The sequence below is a fragment of the Heptranchias perlo genome, chromosome 34 (assembly GCF_035084215.1).
Source record: "Heptranchias perlo isolate sHepPer1 chromosome 34, sHepPer1.hap1, whole genome shotgun sequence".
Taxonomy (NCBI): Eukaryota; Metazoa; Chordata; class Chondrichthyes; order Hexanchiformes; family Hexanchidae; genus Heptranchias; species Heptranchias perlo.
In genome coordinates, this window is record NC_090358.1 from 10,433,501 (window position 1) to 10,451,014 (window position 17,514).

Here is a 17,514-nt window from a genome sequence, read left to right on the forward strand (position 1 = left end):
GGGCGGGTTAGTGGCGGGTGGGTAGGTTAAAATTTCAAAAATGGGAAACCCGACCCCAGCCTGCCTCCAACTTCCGATTTTAACGGAGGGGTGTTTGGGTTTGGTCGAGTAACCTGCATTCGAGAGGCGGGTCCATCATTAATATGTTAATGAGGGTACTTTCATGAGATTTTGGCAGCGATTTGAACCTAATGCCTCCAACATAGGTTTCCCGTGGTCATGGTGTGTATGGACTGGTTTGATAGCCACGATTGAAGTTCCACGGAGGCGGCCACTCTCTGCATGGCAGACAATCTCGCAATGGCCTGCGACATCAATCCACAAATTTTCGAGTTGGACTCCTCCATCCTCTCTGCTATTGTGGAGACTCTGCGTGGCACATCTGCCAGTACCTCGCAAATTTGCTGATGTCCTTCTATAATTCTCCTTTTCATCAATGGCCAGCTGAGCAGAGCTTGGAGAGGAGTGTATGCCTCCCGACGCGGACTCTCCACTGCAGTCCTGCCATTGGTGTCTGATCATGCTCGCTTGTGAACTGGGACTCACCAGGTGAAAACCCAACCAACTGTCTAATGGGACCCACCGATGTGCAAGCATTTGCGCTGGTGCACGGCAGTAGATCCTGTGACGGTGCACCCTCAGAAAGAGTCAGGTCCTCTGAGGAATCATCGACAGGAAAGTTGACAGATTGCTGTTCCATGCAGGAAGGCCCTGGAGGAGAGAAGAGACGGATATGAATTAGTACTGGCAATGTATCAATGCTACCACTCAGCCTAATTGCGCTTATCATATGTCACACATTGCTTAAATCAAGTCAACATGTACGAGATGTGGATCAGAGATATTTAATTCTGTCACCAGGCAGCTGCAAAGTCCCAGTTTCTCCATCTCTGATGGTCAGGGATGCAGAGATGCCACTGATCCCCATGGGCACTTCCTCAGATGATGTCAGCTGCACTGCCTGTGGCAGGCCACCTCTAGTCCTCTCCCTCTCCCTTGTGTTTTGTGCTCGCTTCTCCTGCAGACCTATGAGTGATTGCAAAGCACGTGTTCACCCGAAGGATGCAGTGCATTGGGTGAGGGTGACTATCAGGCAGATGCATCGCATTGTATCAGGATTGGGGTGAGTGGCAGTGGTGGATGAATAAATGGAGAGGTGAGGAAGTGCAAAGAAAGTGAATGATGGATGCTCTTCAAACTTAAGTGGATGTGAGGAGTGATGTGATGGAATATGCTTGACGGAATGAGGGGGTGGGGGGGTGGTGGTGTGCACTACAGGATGTAGGTGAATCTACAACTGTACTCACCTTTTTTGACCTGGTTAGATCATTAAAGCGCTTCCTGCACTTGATCTAATTACGGGCCACAATGCTCCTGCTGCTGACGTCCTCAGCCACCTCCAACCATGCCTTCTTGGTGACAGCAGCAGGTTTCTTCCTGCCATTGCTGGCGAAGATTATCTCCTTCCTGCTTCTCACTGCACCCAAGGGAGGTATCATTGAATTGGGGCGCAGCCTTTGGCCGACCTGAGTCCACCTTTAAACTTTGCTGCCTCTTTGCACAACCTCCTAACTCTTCCAAATTCTATCTTTGAATTGCCCCCTTAAATAGTCGAGTTGCGATCACGTCATGCGGGATCACATCACGCCCGCTGTCGCACTTTGGAGACGCAAAATCCAGAAGTAAAATTATAATCAGGTAGCCATGTTGAAATCAGACTTTCCGACATGGCGAAACTTCTTTTGGGATTCGACCCGCTATCGCACCCCCCCTACCCCACCTTCCCCATTCAGAACCCGCCTCCGCATTATTATCGGGCCCAATGATTCAGTGCTATGTCTGGTCAGCAGGTAGACATTCACTGAAGAGTTGTTACACTAGCAGTGCAGGTGTTTTACACTAATAGTGCAGGACTACTGCACACTTGGTGTGGGGGTTGTACCATACTCAGTGGGGCTGTACTACTAATAGTGTGGGGCCATTACACACAGTGTTGTGCTGCTCCACATGTAGTATGAGCTTGTAGTCGTGCAGGGAATGTTCCATTAATAATCCAGGGACTATTCACCATCAGTGGGTTTATGTCACCAATAGTGTGGGACGATTACACACTTGGTATGGGGCTATACACACTCAGTGGGGGCTGTTCCACACTCAATGCAGCCTTTCCACATCGCAGCTTCCTCCATTGATATAGAGTTTGTGAGTGCCAGGCATAGATTTACTGTAAAAGATTCAGAACTCAAGGGATAATGGGCCTCTTGAGGATTTGTGTCTGCTAGAGTGACCTAGCAGAGTTTTGCTGTAAATAAACAAACATAAAATCCAGTTAGTTCAGCCTTGTTTTATCTGCTCACAGAAACGGGTCAAGAATATACAAGGTCCCCTTTACATTCTGCACAAAGCACAGCAGACACTGGTGAGAGGACGGTTTGAGTGTTGATGAGGGTTAGAATCAAAATGGTGCTTTGCAAAAGGCGAGTGAGCAAAAGGGCTGATTGAAGAGTAAGATCTAAATGTGAGTAATTTACATCCTTATTTAAAGGAAATATCCAAGTCAATACAAACCACCAACTAAATTGTGGAAAACTTCAAACATTCCTCCCAGCAGGTTTTTATCATTAGTCTCTGTGTGTATGTGTGTCTGTGGGTATGTGTGTGGGTGTCTGTCTGTCTCTCTGTATGCATGTGTCTCTTTCTCTCTCCCTCTCTTTGTGTACGTATTTGTATGTGTATCTATCTGTGTTTTTATGTGTGTGTGTGTGTGTCTGTGTGTGTGTCAGCCAATGTGGGTGTGTTTATGCCTGTGTATGTATGTGTCTGTCTGCCTTTGTGTCTGTGAGTGTGTGTTTCTGTTTGTGTCTGGGTTTGTGTGTGTGTCTGAGTATGTGTGTGTGTGAGTCTGTATGTGTGTGCCTGTGAGTGTATATGTGTGCCTGTGAGTATGTGTGTGTCTGTGACCGTATATGTGTGTCTGTGTGTCTGTATGTGTGTGGGTGTTTGTCTGTCTCTCTGTATGCATGTCTCTTTCTCTCTCCCTGTCTTTGTGTTGTATGTGTGTGTGCATCTGTATCTGTGTGTGTGTCTGTGTGTGTGTGTCAGCCAATGAGAGTGTGTTTATGTCTGTGTATGTGTCTGTCTGTGCCTTTTTGTCTGTGAGTGTGTGTTTCTGTGTGTGTCTGAGTATGTGTGTGTGAGTGTTTGTGTATCTTTCTGTTACTGTGCTCTAGCTCTCTGAATCACTTTGCTACATTTCTCCATATCTTCAAAAATCTCCTAAAAACCCATCTCTTGATTCTGCAATCCCTCTTAATTCCTCCTCTTTCCTGCGTGCTGACCACCACTTCCCCTTGAAAAGCTCATGTACATTATATCGATACAACTTGTTGTCTGTCTGTGTACGTGTGCCTCTGTCTGTGTCTCCAGTTATCTGTCTGACTGACTCTTCGTGTGGTCTTCCATCTCGTCAGTGTGTGTAGCTGTCTTTTTGTGTGTTGCGTGTGTATGGGCATGTTTTTTTTTATTCGTTCATGGGATGTGGGCGTCGCTGCGAGGCCAGCATTTATTGCCCATCCCGAATTGCCCATGAGAAGGTGGTGGTGAGCCGGCTTCTTGAACCGCTGCAGTCCGTGTGGTGAAGGTTCTCCCACAGTGCTGTTAGGAAGGGAGTTCCAGGATTTTGACCCAGTGACAATATAGGAACGGCGATATATTTCCAAGTCGGGATGGTGTGTGACTTGGAGGGGAACGTGCAGTTGGTCTTGTTCCCATGTACCTGCTGCTCTTGTCCTTCTAGGTGGTAGAGGTCGCGGGTTTGGGAGGTGCTGTCGAAGAAGCCTTGGCGAGTTGCTGCAGTGCATCCTGTGGATGGTACACACTGCAGCCACAGTGCACCAGTGGTGAAGGGAGTGAATGTTTAGGGTGGTGGATGGGGTGCCAATCAAGCAGGCTGCTTTGTCCTGGATGGTGTCAAGCTTCTTGAGTGCTGTTGGAGCTGCACTCATCCAAGCAAGTGGAGAGTATTCCATCACACTCCTGACTTGTGCCTTGTAGATGGTGGAAAGGCTTTGGGGAGTCAGGAGGTGAGTCACTCGCCGCAGAATACCCAGCCTCTGACCTGCTCTTGTAGCCACAGTATTTATATGGCTGGTCCAGTTAAGTTTCTGGTCAATGGTGACCCCCAGGATGTTGATGGTGGGGGATTTGGCGATGGTAATGCCGTTGAATGTCAAGGGGAGGTGGTTAGACTCTCTCTTGTTGGAGATGGTCATTGCCTGGCACTTGTCTGGCGCAAATGTTACTTGCAACTTATCAGCCCAAGCCTGGATGTTGTCCAGGTCATGCTGCATGCGGGCTCGGACTGCTTCATTATTTGAGGGGTTGCGAATGCAACTGAACACTGTGCAATCATCAGCGAACATCCCCATTTCTGACCTTATGTTGGAGGGAAGGTCATTGATGAAGCAGCTGAAGATGATTGGGCCTAGGACACTGCCCTGAGGAACTCCTGCAGCAATGCCCTGGGGCTGAGATGATTGGCCTCCAACAACCATTACCATCTTCCTTTGCGCTAGGTATGACTGCAGCCACTGAAGAGTTTTCTCTCTGATTCCCATTGACTTCAATTTTACTAGGGCTCCTTGGTGCCACTCTCAGTCAAATGCTGCCTTGATGTCAAGGGCAGTCACTCTCACCTCACCTCTGGAATTCAGCTCTTCTGTCCATGTTTGGTCCAAGGCTGTAATGAGGTCTGGAGCCGAGTGGTCCTGGCGGAACCCAAACTGAGCATCAGCGAGCAGGTTATCAGTGAGTAAGTTCTGCTTGATAGCACTGTTGACGACACCTTCCATCACTTTGCTGATGATTGAGAGTAGACTGATGGGGCGGTAATTGGCAGGATTGGATTTGTCCTGCTTTTTGTGGACAGGACATACCTGGGCAATTTTTCACATTGTCTGGTAGATGCCAGTGTTTTAGCTGTACTGGAACAGCTTGGCTAGAGGCGCAGCTTGTTCTGGAGCACAAGTCTTCAGCACTACAGCTGGGATGTTGTCGGGGCCCATAGCCTTTGCTGTATCCAGTGCACTCAGCCGTTTCTTGATATCACGTGGAGTGAATCGAATTGGCTGAAGACCGGTTTCTGTGATAGTGGGGATATCGGGAGGAGGCCGAGATGGATCATCCACTCGGCACTTCTGGGCGAAGATGGTTGCAAATGCTTCAGCCTTGTCTTTTTGCACTCACGTGCTGGACTCCGCCATCATTGAGGATGGGGATGTTTGCAGAGCCTCCTCCTCCCGTTAGTTGTTTAATTGTCCACCACCATTTCCGACTGGATGTGGCAGGACTGCAGAGCTTTGATCTGATCTGTTGGTTGTGGAATCGCTTAGCTCTGTCTATAGCATGTTGCTTCCTCTGTTTAGGATGCATGTAGTCCTGAGTTGTAGCTTCACCAGGTTGGCACCTCATTTTTCGGTACGCCTGGTGTTGCTCCTGGCATGCTCTTCTACACTCTTCATTGAACCAGGGTAACCTGGCTTGTTGGTAATGGTAGAGTGAGGAATATGCCGGGCCATGAGGTTACAGATTGTGCTGGAATACAATTCTGCTGCTGATGGCCCACAGCGCCTCATGGATGCCCAGTTTTGAGCTGCTAGATCTGTTCTGAATCTATCCCATTTAGCACAGTGATAGTGCCACACAACACGTTGGATGGTGTCCTCAGTGTGAGGACGGGACTTCGTCTCCACAAGGACTGTGCGGTGGTCACTCCTACCAATACTGTCATGGACAGATGCATTTGCGACAGGTAGATTGGTGAGGACGAGGTCAAGTCGGTTTTTCCCTCATGTTGGTTCGCTCTCACACCTTCCGCAGGCCCACTCTGGCAGCTATGGTCCTGCCGAGCCACTCTTGGTGATGGACATTGAAATCCCCCACCCAGAGTACATTCTGTGCCCTTGCTACCCTCAGTGCTTCCTCCAAGTGGTGTTCAACATGGAGGAGGACTGATTCATCAGCTGAGGGAGGGCGGTAGGTGGTAATCAGCAGGAGGTTTCTCTTGCTCATGTTTGACCTGATGCCATGAGATTTCATGGGGTCCAGAGTCAATGTTGAGGACTCCCAGGGCCACTCCTTCCTGACTGTATATCACTGTACCACCACCTCAGGTCGGTCTGTCCTGCCGGTGGGACAGGACATACCCAGGGATGGTGATGGAAGAGTCTGGGATGTTGGCTGAAAGGTATGATTCTGTGAGTATGGCTATGTCAGGCTGTTGCTTGACTCGTCTGTGGGACAGCTCTCCCAATTTTGGCACAAGTCCCCAGATGTTAGTGAGGAGGACTATTGCAGGGTCGACTGGGCTTGGTTTAGCCTTTGTCGTGTCCGGTTTTATTCTTATTATGACTTTGTTTTAAGCAAGATTTTACAACTGAGTGGCTTGCGAGGCCATTTCAGAGGGCAATTAAGAATTAACCACATTGCTGTGGGTTTGGAGTCACATATAGGCTAGACTGGGTAAGGACGGCAGGTTTCCTTCCCTAAAGGGAATTAGTGAACCAGATGGGTTTTTATGACAATCCAGTAGTTTCATGGCTATTATTACTATTTTAATTCCAGATTTTATTAAATTAATTGAATTTAAATTCCCTAGTTGCCATGGCAGGATTTGAATTCATAACTCTAGATTACTAGTCCAGTAACATAACCACTATGCTACCACATATGTTTTCATATGTGTTTCTCTGTGCGTGTGCCTGTCTGTCTATCCACGTTCACTCTGCCCATGCTGACCCTAGTGGGTTGTGCCAGGCTGGGTTCAGTCCATGTTGAGGCAGAGTCCAAGTAGAGATCTCTGCACTTTAACACAAAACCCTCAAAAGATCACTCGCTGCTAGACCAGGACATTTCCATTCAGTACCAGCCACTCTTGTCTAACTGATTGCTCAATTGGTGCAGGATGATTATTCTGTTATGGCTGGTTTTATGCAGAATATCCATCCCTGGGACTGTACCTGAGACAACCTGAACTCATTTCCCCTTGGCACCCTCCCCAAGTGTCAGAGAGAGCAATGTTTCATCTTGTGAATGTACTGGATCTCAGCCAAGATCTCTGAGGCCAGTTAGATCCCGCCACAGAGAGAGGAGACTTTCACCGCATCTGTCTCAGTTGGACTAAAGCCCAGATGCTGTAGATAAAAGGATAGAGGGGACTGTACCAGTCGTCCTCATCAGAGAGAGGAGACTTTCATCCATCTGTCCGAGGAACTGAGCCAGATTGATAAATGGACAGTCTTGAAACCCACTGTCCCACCTCTATCTGTTACTGACCTCTGCTTTTGTTACTGTCACATTGTGTTTGCTCCGTCAGTCACACTTCACACCTGTCCGGGACTCCAGCATAAACTGAAATCATTTAGAAAATTAGCATTTCGTCCACAGTTCTAAGGAAGGGATTTATTCTGTATAGTCAATGCAGGTTGGTTGTGTGGTACAGCATCGGGCATTAGTAATGGTTTAATATCAGAAACTGTCAGGATTGTAGGAATTTGGGGAAAATTTTACCACAGATTCTAGGGATTGAAATTGTTGGGAGCTATGAGGTTTGTCGTTCCATGAGCTGGACACCCTGTAAGCTCTATGTTGCAGTCGTAGGAGGCAAGGCATTCTACGGGTGTAGCAGCGGGAGGTGCTGTTCTGGGTGTGGTGTAACAGAGGCTGCTGTTCTCCTTTATGGCTCAGAACTCCTGGGCAGGGCTTCTTCTTGCTCATGTGTGAGATCCAAGACTTTTGTGGTAAAAAAAGTGGAAGTGACTGCATGGCTGGAGGGCTTCCAGCCTCTACCGCCATCTCTGAGGCAGCATCATAGCAGTACTGCCTCTTTGTCAAAGCCCAGCATATGAGGTACTGGATGAAGTAGCTAATGATGATTAAGCTTAGTGCCCAGCACAGGATTTAGATATCTAGAACATTGTGATTGGCAGACAATATGGGCTCTTCCACCATGATGAAGGGAGATGTCCATCATGTAACTGATGAACCTCAGAGACTAGGGACCACAGTTGGAAGGTGTTATCAGGAGGCTAAGCAAGAGAACGTGTGCTCATATATCCAGGGCTTGATGCCTCTCACGATCGGGTTGCAGCGGGGCAAGCAGTTGTACCTGAAGCTCTACACCTCCAACTGGTGGAACCACCATTAAACGGGGTATGTTGTGTACATGCTGTAGTGAAGAGGGTGGTGTTAATGCACTCTCACATCTCACCGCTAATTTTGCTACTTACTATGAGACTCGTAAATAATTGCTGGTACCTGCTGTCAAACCTATCGAGGACTCAAAGCTATGGTTGTCAGTTGGTAACAACTAACTAGTGATTATGAGCCTTTGTGTGTGGGGTGGGTGGGTCGGGCGTTAAATTTCCTTTGGAGATTGTGGTGGCTCAAACACGGCGTACCCGGGATTGAAATTTGGAACCAAGTAAATGGACTATGGCAGATTTGGTAATCCGGTAACTGATCCAAGCTATTCTGTGAGTGTGGCAGTAGAGGGTGCTGTTCCTTGGGTGTACAATGGAGGGCATTGCACAACCAAAGAACTGCAGTGACACTGTTCTGTGGGGGGGGGGGCAGTAGAAGGCGCCGTTCTGTGGGTGGGGGGGGCAGTAAAAGGCGCCGTTCTGTGGGGGGGGGGCAGTAAAAGGCGCCGTTCTGTGGGGGGGGGGGCAGTAAAAGGCGCCGTTCTGTGGGTGGGGCAGTAGAAGGCGCCGTTCTGTGGGTGGGGCAGTAGAAGGCGCCGTTCTGTGGGTGGGGCAGTAGAAGGCGCCGTTCTGTGGGGGGGGCAGTAGAAGGCGCCGTTCTGTGGGGGGGGCAGTAGAAGGCGCCGTTCTGTGGTGGGGGGGGCAGTAGAAGATGCCGTTCTGTGGGGGGGGGCAGTAGAAGGCGCCGTTCTGTGGGGGGGGCAGTAGAAGACGCCGTTCTGTGGGGGGGGGCAGTAGAAGGCGCCGTTCTGTGGGGGGGGGGCAGTCGAAGGCGCCGTTCTGTGGGGGGGGGGGCAGTAGAAGATGCCGTTCTGTGGGGGGGGGCAGTAGAAGGCGCCGTTCTGTGGGGGGGGCAGTAGAAGGCGCCGTTCTGTGGTGGGGGGGGCAGTAGAAGATGCCGTTCTGTGGGGGGGGGCAGTAGAAGGCGCCGTTCTGTGGGGGGGGCAGTAGAAGACGCCGTTCTGTGGGGGGGGCAGTAGAAGGCGCCGTTCTGTGGGTGGGGGCAGTAGAAGGCGCCGTTCTGTGGGGGGGGGGGGCAGTAGAAGGCGCCGTTCTGTGGGGGGGGGCAGTAGAAGGCGCCGTTCTGTGGGGGGGGGCAGTAGAAGGCGCCGTTCTGTGGGGGGGGCAGTAGAAGGCGCCGTTCTGTGGGGGGGGCAGTAGAAGGCGCCGTTCTGTGGGGGGGGCAGTAGAAGGCGCCGTTCTGTGGGGGGGGCAGATTTCCCTGATCTGTCTACAGATTTCCTCTTCCATTTCCCTCCCACAATTGGGGCATCTGTGGTACAACCCCACTAGTGTGAAAATCCCTTTTTAAAATCTCTGTTCTCTAACCATATTCCCTCCTTCACCAATATTGACCTCCTCCTCCTTTCTTACCTATTCTGTCTTGCCTAAAAAATATTATAACCCAACAAGTTTATTTTATTCTGTGGGTGTAGAGCAGAGGAACTCTGTTCTGTTGATAGTGGAGTGGAGGACGCTGTTCTTTCGGTGTACGGTAGAAGGCGCTGATCCAAGGTGGGGCAATAGAGGGCACTGTTCTGTGAATTTACAGCAGAGGATGTTCACTAAACAAAGAGAATTTTAATTCCATTTGAATAAAAATCTTTTTTCAGTAATGATTGAGGAGCAGACGCTGGACAAATGTCTGCTTTTTTTTTCTGTGGGTGCTCAGTGCTGGGATCAGCAATTCCTGCTGGAGGCACTGGGAACATCGGTCACATGTACAGTACATGTGACCTGACTGTCAATGGAATAATAGAAACAATTGAATATTAAAAACTAGAAGACAGTGGCTTCTGAGGAGACGCGAGCTGTGCCTTGAAATGCTGCCCTCTATTTGAGCCTCAATTGCTGTTTCAATCAGTCCTGATAGGGTTTCTCCGATGTGATGTTTCCCAAACACTTTATCATGAAGTGCAGATCCTTTTAAAGCACTAAAGAAACTAAGCACCTCCTGCACAGACTGTGCAAACACAATACAACTAAGTCTTGTCTGGTCCGGAAAACGATGGAAATACTTGGCAGGCCTGTCAGCGTCAGAAGCAGAAAGACTAAAGTTCAGAATAGCGACCCTTCAACTCGATTTGATCCATTTTGATGCAGGGTCCCCCTTCGGTCTCTCTCAGATGCTGACTGACCTGCTGCGTATTTGCTATACTTCCCATAGTGTCGCGTTCCGAAAATGCATTGGCAGTTCGAGCTCCAAGTGGAGCTGCACTGTCCTCCCTCACAGATTGTGGCCAGAAGGGATGGAAGTGGGTTGTTGACAGGTATCAAATAATTCCATAGAGGTGGCGTTCTTTGCTTCAGAGTTTGCTGCATGCCTGTATCAGTGTGCTGAGACATCAAGTTGTTCACTCGCAATAAACTCTGGCCTTCAGCTACCTAATCTCCCCGTCCATTCCATTCCATTCAGCTCAGCCTCCGGGTGGCTGGATGGATTCAGCCATTTGCACTTCACTGACTTAATCTAAAATTAGAAAAAGGCAGCTGCCTATAATGTTGAATATTTGATAACATCAATCACAGGAGAGGCTCCCTCTTTGATTCCCAGCTATTTATTGACACACTTTAATCAGAGAATGCACTTAATCTTCTGAATGGAGTGCCTCATTCCTGCCCAACCTCACAGCTTCCAATACCTGCCCTGCTCTGCATCCTCTCTAATCTATAAGAACAAAATTAATTAAAAGAAAACAAACACTAAGTCTCAGCATCCGCCAGTAACTGCGTGCCTTTGGGAGATGTGCGGGCAGCTTGGGAGGTAACACTTCTAATTATATTTGCACTGTCCTGATGGGGCAGGAGACTCTCATTGAGCTGGTTGGATGTAGTGAGTTCCCACTCACTGCACAAAGTGTTAATATTATAGTGAACGGCACTGTATTTATTCAGTGGTTGTCTCCTCACATTGCTCTGAATACAGCGAAGTTTCTAACATTAGACCAACAAATATAGTCAACTGAAAGTCATGAATAATGTATTTCCTTTCTTCTTGAATTTGCAGTAACCTCTCGGGTAATCGACTCACCAGCCTGTCCTGGCAGCCCTTCAGAACACTCCGAATCTCTCAGCTGTAAGTACAAATCGCATGGATGTTGTAATTGTTCCAATCTCAGCTACAAGTTCTGTTTTTCTCTTCCTAACACTGAGGCGAGGTCTTCGGTCCGCACTGGCTGATCTATTGCTCATTCCAGGGAACTGTTTACCTCGCTCCTACTGACGGCTCCCATCGCTGGGACATTCCAGTAAACTAGTGTCTAACTGCATGATGCGGCTGAAAGCTGAGTGAAACTTTGAAGAACAGGAGTTCAGCTCTGTGCTGGCCATCATCCCCTTCCATCCTCTGCCAGTGTCCTCCTCTCCCCATCAGGAGGTCCTGGTTCTTGCTGGAGTATATTTCCATAGGTGCCAGGCATGCTCTGGTACCTCAGTCAAGTGCCCATCCTTCAGTGTGAACCTAGACAGGCTATATGATCATGGAGGGGATGTGGGCAGTACAGCCTATGTTAACCCTGTTCTCAGGAGGCTCCCACACATGCATCTTCCCGTGGGAGTCACTGGAGGAGTGGGCACATGGCTGATTTTTTCCTGCCGCCAAGCCCAGGGCCATTCAGGCCAAGTGTACCGCCTCAACTGCTGCCCTGGCTGAGATCAGAGAATGGCCGAGGGTGGGAAAGGGTGTTGAGTCCAACCCCCTCTGGGAAGGAAATTAAATGTGCTTTCAGCAGCCTCCATTGTAACAATTATAAATAAAAAGTTTAGCAGTCCTCGCCCGCCATGGAAGAGGCCGGTTTGCCACTTTCTTCTCAGTGCACCAGCCTGTGAAGATGCACTAGGCCTCTGAGAGGCCAGGGATACGGGAACTCACACCGCACGGAGTTCCTGCCCCTCCTGATCAGTGGCCGTTTGGGTGGGTGCAAACTCTTTCCCTAACAATCCCCACGTGGATCCCTGGCATAAGACCAGGATCCGGAATGTCCAGGTCCTGGCCTATTTTCCAGTCCTTCCACTGCATTCCTGCTGGAGTCATGGGAGTGTACCAGAAGAACTAAGGAATTGTGGCCCCTCTGCCTCACTACTCTGTCTCTTTCTCCTCCTCTTTACATCCCTCTGTCGTTCTTTACTGTTTTCTTTATCTTCCCCTCGCTCCTCCCTGTCTCTCATCTCCCTCTATCTCTCTTCTCTTTCCCTGTCTCTCTCCCTTTCTCTCTCCTTGTCCCTCTCTCTTTCTTTTTCTCTCATTTCTTTCCCTGTCTGTGCCCTCTCTTTCCCTCCATTTGTCTTTGACTCTTTCCTCTTTTGTCCCCATCGCTCTTTCCCTGTCAATGTCCTCTCGTCCCCTCCCTATTTCCTCTCTGACTCTCCCTGTCCCTCTCCTATTTTTCCATGTCTCTCTCTCCTTGTTTTCTCTCCATCTTATTCACTTTCCATTAGCAGTTGCTCCGGCCCTTGATTTTCATACGAAGAAATTTACTTGGGCAAAACTGATTTCTTAATTCCTGATTGTTCAGCCGACAACTGCTTCCTTTGGCTGCCTGCTACGAAAATACCAACCTGCAAATGTGTCTTTTGTGCATCGCTGTGCCCATTTATTTAAAGCGATACAACAGCTTTAGCTGTGAGTGAGCTGGAAACAGTCCGATTCCAGTAACTCATGAGGGGGCAATTTTAACCTAACTCACCTACTGGGAAACTGACAGTTTCAGGTGCAACATTGGTTTTATACCCCATCCGATTTTACTCTCTGTTAAAGTCAATGGAAAGCAATATTGGATGGGGTAAAACCAGCATGCCACCCATTCCCATGGGTTTCCCATTCAGCGATTTAGGTTAAAATCACCCCCTTCAGTGTCTGTATTCACCTCGGTTACATCCTAAATGGGAGGTTACTCGCATATGATCGATTCTGCTTTCCAAGCCTGTTGCACATTTCCCCTGGGCCAATGCACACTACATCTGGACCCCATCGGGTGTGCCTGCCAATGCCCATTACTCCTGGTCCCCAGTGTTTATGCGGTCCAGTGCCCGTTACTCCTGCCTCCTGGTGGTTAATCACCCCTCAGCCCATGCCTTTGGTACCCCGGTAGTAATTGGGCTGCAGGTGGAGTTACAATCTTGGTGCTGCCAGAATGCACCCGTGCATAGTACAGACTCTCCTGTGTGTATCGCATGACTGGTAACTCTGACATTTACCACTGACATATTTCAGACACTGTAGGAAATTACAGCCATGTGTGTTTCAATTGGTGCTGCCATGGTGCAAGTTATTAGAGCGAATGATATCACATGGGTTCCCACACACACAATACCTCACTACTAAGTCCCTGATCTCAGCTGTGTCTGTGCACAGGCCTGGCTCAGGGACCTGGTGCAGAAGTCTGCCCTAATGGACTGGTTCAGAAGCCTGGTACCTCCCCATGAGCGGTAGGGGAAGAATCAGACTGACGGTCAGATCAGCATTGGTGGAGGTGTGGGAGAAAGTTGCTCATCTAACCTCCTTGAATTTCTTTGGAGTGTGGTTCAAGGAGATTGGGAAAAATGGACAAACAATGGCTTGTTTGCTGAAAAAAAGAGAGCAGCGCGATCCATCTTGGAGATTAATTTTTCTGAATCCAAACTTTGTCCTCTGTCTTTTGTGACTTCCCAGGATTTTGGTCAGAAACCTATTCAACTGCAGTTGTGACATCCGTTGGATCCAGCTGTGGCAGGAGGCAGGTGAAGCACAGCTGGAACGGCAGCAGCTGTACTGTAAGACAGATGGAGCCAATATCCTTCTCTCTCAGATGAACATCACACAGTGCGGTAGGTATCGTTCAGACACGGCTGAGAAAACTCATTCCTGAACGGAGAAAGCAGAAAACGTTTCAAGAAACATTAATGGGCAAGACTAGCTTTTGTAAATGTCTGAACCAAATTCTGTGTGGCAAAATCCAATTTGCTTTTAGGGTCCTGATATTCCTCTCCAATGCACTTTTGGTGCAATGGAGAGGGAGAGGGGCTAAGATCCTTAACGATGGATCTCCACCCTTTTTACATTGTTCGGGGGCCTATCCCATTCGGGGAGGGGTGTGAGGGGAGCACCGACACCTGCAACAAGTGGAGGCATTGTAAAAGGATAGAAATGGGGGTTAAGGAGCCTGACAATTCCTCCTGCCCCATTTTTCTCTCAGCTGGGTGCCCATTTTCAGGGGCATCTGAAGAAACTGTTGGCCCCCACCCCCAACCCCTCGGATCACAAGAAGGCCTAAAATGGTAAGTGGCCTTCTTGCCCCCGCTCCCCTTACAGGGGCCCATTGGATCCTCAGGGCTGGAGATCTTCTGACTGCTGTTTTGGGATGCCTTTCTGCCCACTTCCAGGGGCAGGTTTACCCCCACAAATACCAGCGAGTTCAGGTCAGTTGCAGGGCACTTCGGATACATTGTGTTCGATTAGCGTCCCAGCACAATGGTGGGGGGAGAGGAATATCAGGGCCTATGTGTTTTGAATGGCTGAGCAGCATACCTAAATCCCTGAGAAGGTCATGGAACAGAAAAGGAACACCAGGAACAAGAAAGGGTTATTGGGCCATTCTGCCGATATAACTGACCTAAATACAATCGACTCCTGTTAATTCAAAGTCGTTTTTCACTCAAAGAAAATTTAAATTATCTGCAAGTTCAAATTAAGCTCTTTTAAGAAAACAACACAGGGGGGCAATTTTTTTTGCACAGTTTTCAATTTAAATTAATGAATAATTCAAATGAAGCAACTTTGAATTAAGAGTAGGCTGTATCTGCATAACTGATGCGCACAACAGACCTAAATTCTTCTGCAAGTCTTCAGCTGCAGACACTGTGCCCACTGCTCTCTTTTTTGTGTTGATTGTAAATTAAATACATTTAAAGTAGAAATCACTAGGGGGTCCAAGCACTGACCCTATGGTACTGCACTCAACACCTCCCCTCAGTCTGACGTCACTCCTCTCAAGGGTTTTGTCTGTTTCTTATTCTGTAACAATATTCTTATCCAGTCCTATGTTCTACCCTGGTTTCCCTCGGCTTCTAGTTTAATTAGAAGTCTTTCATGTGGAACTTTGTCAAAAGATTAATGAAATTCTAAGTAGCAGATTCAAAAGTAACTTTCAAAAGGGAACTAGATATATACTTAAGGAGGAAAAATTTGCAAGGCTATGGGGAAAGAGCAGGAGAGTGGGACTGATTGGTAGCTCTGTCAGAAAGCCAGCACAGGCACAATGGGCCGAATGGCCTCCTGTACTGTATGATTCTAAGAAATAAATGATATCGTGGGGAAATCAGCTATGTACTTTATTCTAAATGCGACAACTTTACAAGGAGTAGAGGAGCAGAGAGATTAGGGGTTCAGATAAACAGATCTTTTAAAGTGTGAGGAAAAGTTGATAAAGTTTTTTTTTAAAAAAGCATATGGATTCTAGGTTTTGTAATAAAAAAAAAGCATAGAATACAAAAGCAAAGAAGTAATGCTAAACATATACAAATTATTGGTTAAGCCACAGTTAGAATTTTGTGCCCAGTTTCTGGTGCCTTACTTTAGGAAGGATATCAAGGCAATGGAATGGGTGAAGAAGAGATTCACTAAGATGATACCATGGACGAGAAGCTTTAGTTACCAGGAGAAACTGGGGTTTTTCATTACAGTCAAGAAGGCTGAAAGAAAATCCAATAGAGATGTTCAAAATGATGAGGGACTTTGATAAAGTAAATCAGGAGAAACCATTTCCATTGGTTAGTGAGATGGTAACTAGAGGACATAATTCACCAGAACAATAACAAGAAAGACTAAGAGAATTTTTTTTATGCATTAGCTTGTTAGAAAATGGAATGCCCTACCAGAAACAGTCGAGGAAGCAAAATCCCATAATAGTTTTTAAAAGGGAAGTGGACAAATATTTGAAAAAGGAGGTCTGGGGAAAGGGCAAGGACTGAGACGAATGGGATAGCTCTTTCAGAGAGCCAGCACGGGGTGTGATGGGCCAAACGGTCTCCTCCTGTGCTGTAAAATTATCTGTTTCTGTGATTATTGTGCAGGATCTGCCCCTTCTAACTCCATGCTGAATGTTCTTTATTAAGCTATTGTTGTACAGGTTCTTGTCCAACTTACCCCTATTCTTTGACCTGTCAGTGATGTTAATGGGCCTGTAGATGTCTGCCTCAGATTTGATCCCCTTTTTAGTGTAGACGTTATGTTTGCTGCTTCCAGCCCTGTGGAACCTTAAATGGCTCTTTCATGATTAGCACCCTAGGATATACGCCATCCAGCCCAGGAGATTTGTTGATGTTCAGTCCCTCCAACCAATCAATTATCTCTACCTCGTGAATCTCGAGTTTTAATGTAGAATATTACAAGGGGGAGTGATCCTATTGTACAGCCTCCAGCAGCTTCTGTCCCTGACACAGGATTCTGACATAGTTAAGGCAGAAGATAGTGTACGTTTTATGTGTTTCACCCCCTGCTTTAATCTCCTCCTCGTTCCCTCAACACAGTCAGTTGAATCTGTAAGGGTGTCCGCACCGGATGAAACTGATGCATTTTTTCTGCTGTGTAGAATTGCCGGAGATCAGCGTGAGTCATAGTAATTTGACGGTGAAGGCGGGAGAGGACGCCGTGGTGACATGTAACGGATCGGGCTCTCCACTCCCTGACGTAGATTGGAACGTCACTCATGTACACTCCATTGGCATCCACCAGGTGAGAGAAAGACTGACTCACATTTATGCAGTGCCTTTCACAAACTCAGGATGCCTCAAAGCCCTTCACTGTCAATGAAGTACTTTTGAAATGGAGTCACTGTTGTAATATAGGAAACGCGGCAGTCAATTTGTGCTAATCTCCCACAAACAGCAATGTGACAATGACCAGATAATCTGTTTTAGTGATGTTGGTTGAGGGATAAATATTGGCCAGGGCACTGGGGTGAACTCCCTGCTCTCCTTCGAAATAGTGTCGCAGGATCTTTTACGTGCACCTGAGTAGGCAGACAGTGCCTCGGTTTAACGTCTCATCCAAAAGGCAGCACCTCCGACAGTGCAGCACTCCCTCGGTACTGCATTAGAGTGTCAGCTTAGATTTTCTGCTCAGGTCTCCGGAGTGGGGCTTGAAACCACAACCTTGTGACTCAGAGGCGAGAGTGCTACCACTGAGCCACGACTGACACCTCTTATCACTCGTACTGGTCAATCAGTGCATTTAGATATAATTGGACCCGGAATGACATCAGGAATTATGTTCCTAGTC

At 48.0% G+C, this 17,514-nt stretch overlaps 1 protein-coding gene across 1 annotated transcript in view; it reads left to right on the forward strand.

Annotated features, from left to right (window-relative positions):
• LOC137301583 (NT-3 growth factor receptor-like) overlaps positions 1–17,514 on the forward strand; it is a 372,567-nt gene that overhangs the window by 81,072 nt on the left and 273,981 nt on the right. The window contains exons 4-6 of the mRNA XM_067971136.1: positions 11,266–11,334; positions 13,909–14,063; positions 16,826–16,968. Of these exons, the coding sequence (XP_067827237.1) occupies positions 11,266–11,334; positions 13,909–14,063; positions 16,826–16,968 (367 nt within the window). The remainder of the gene's footprint in view (positions 1–11,265; positions 11,335–13,908; positions 14,064–16,825; positions 16,969–17,514) is intronic.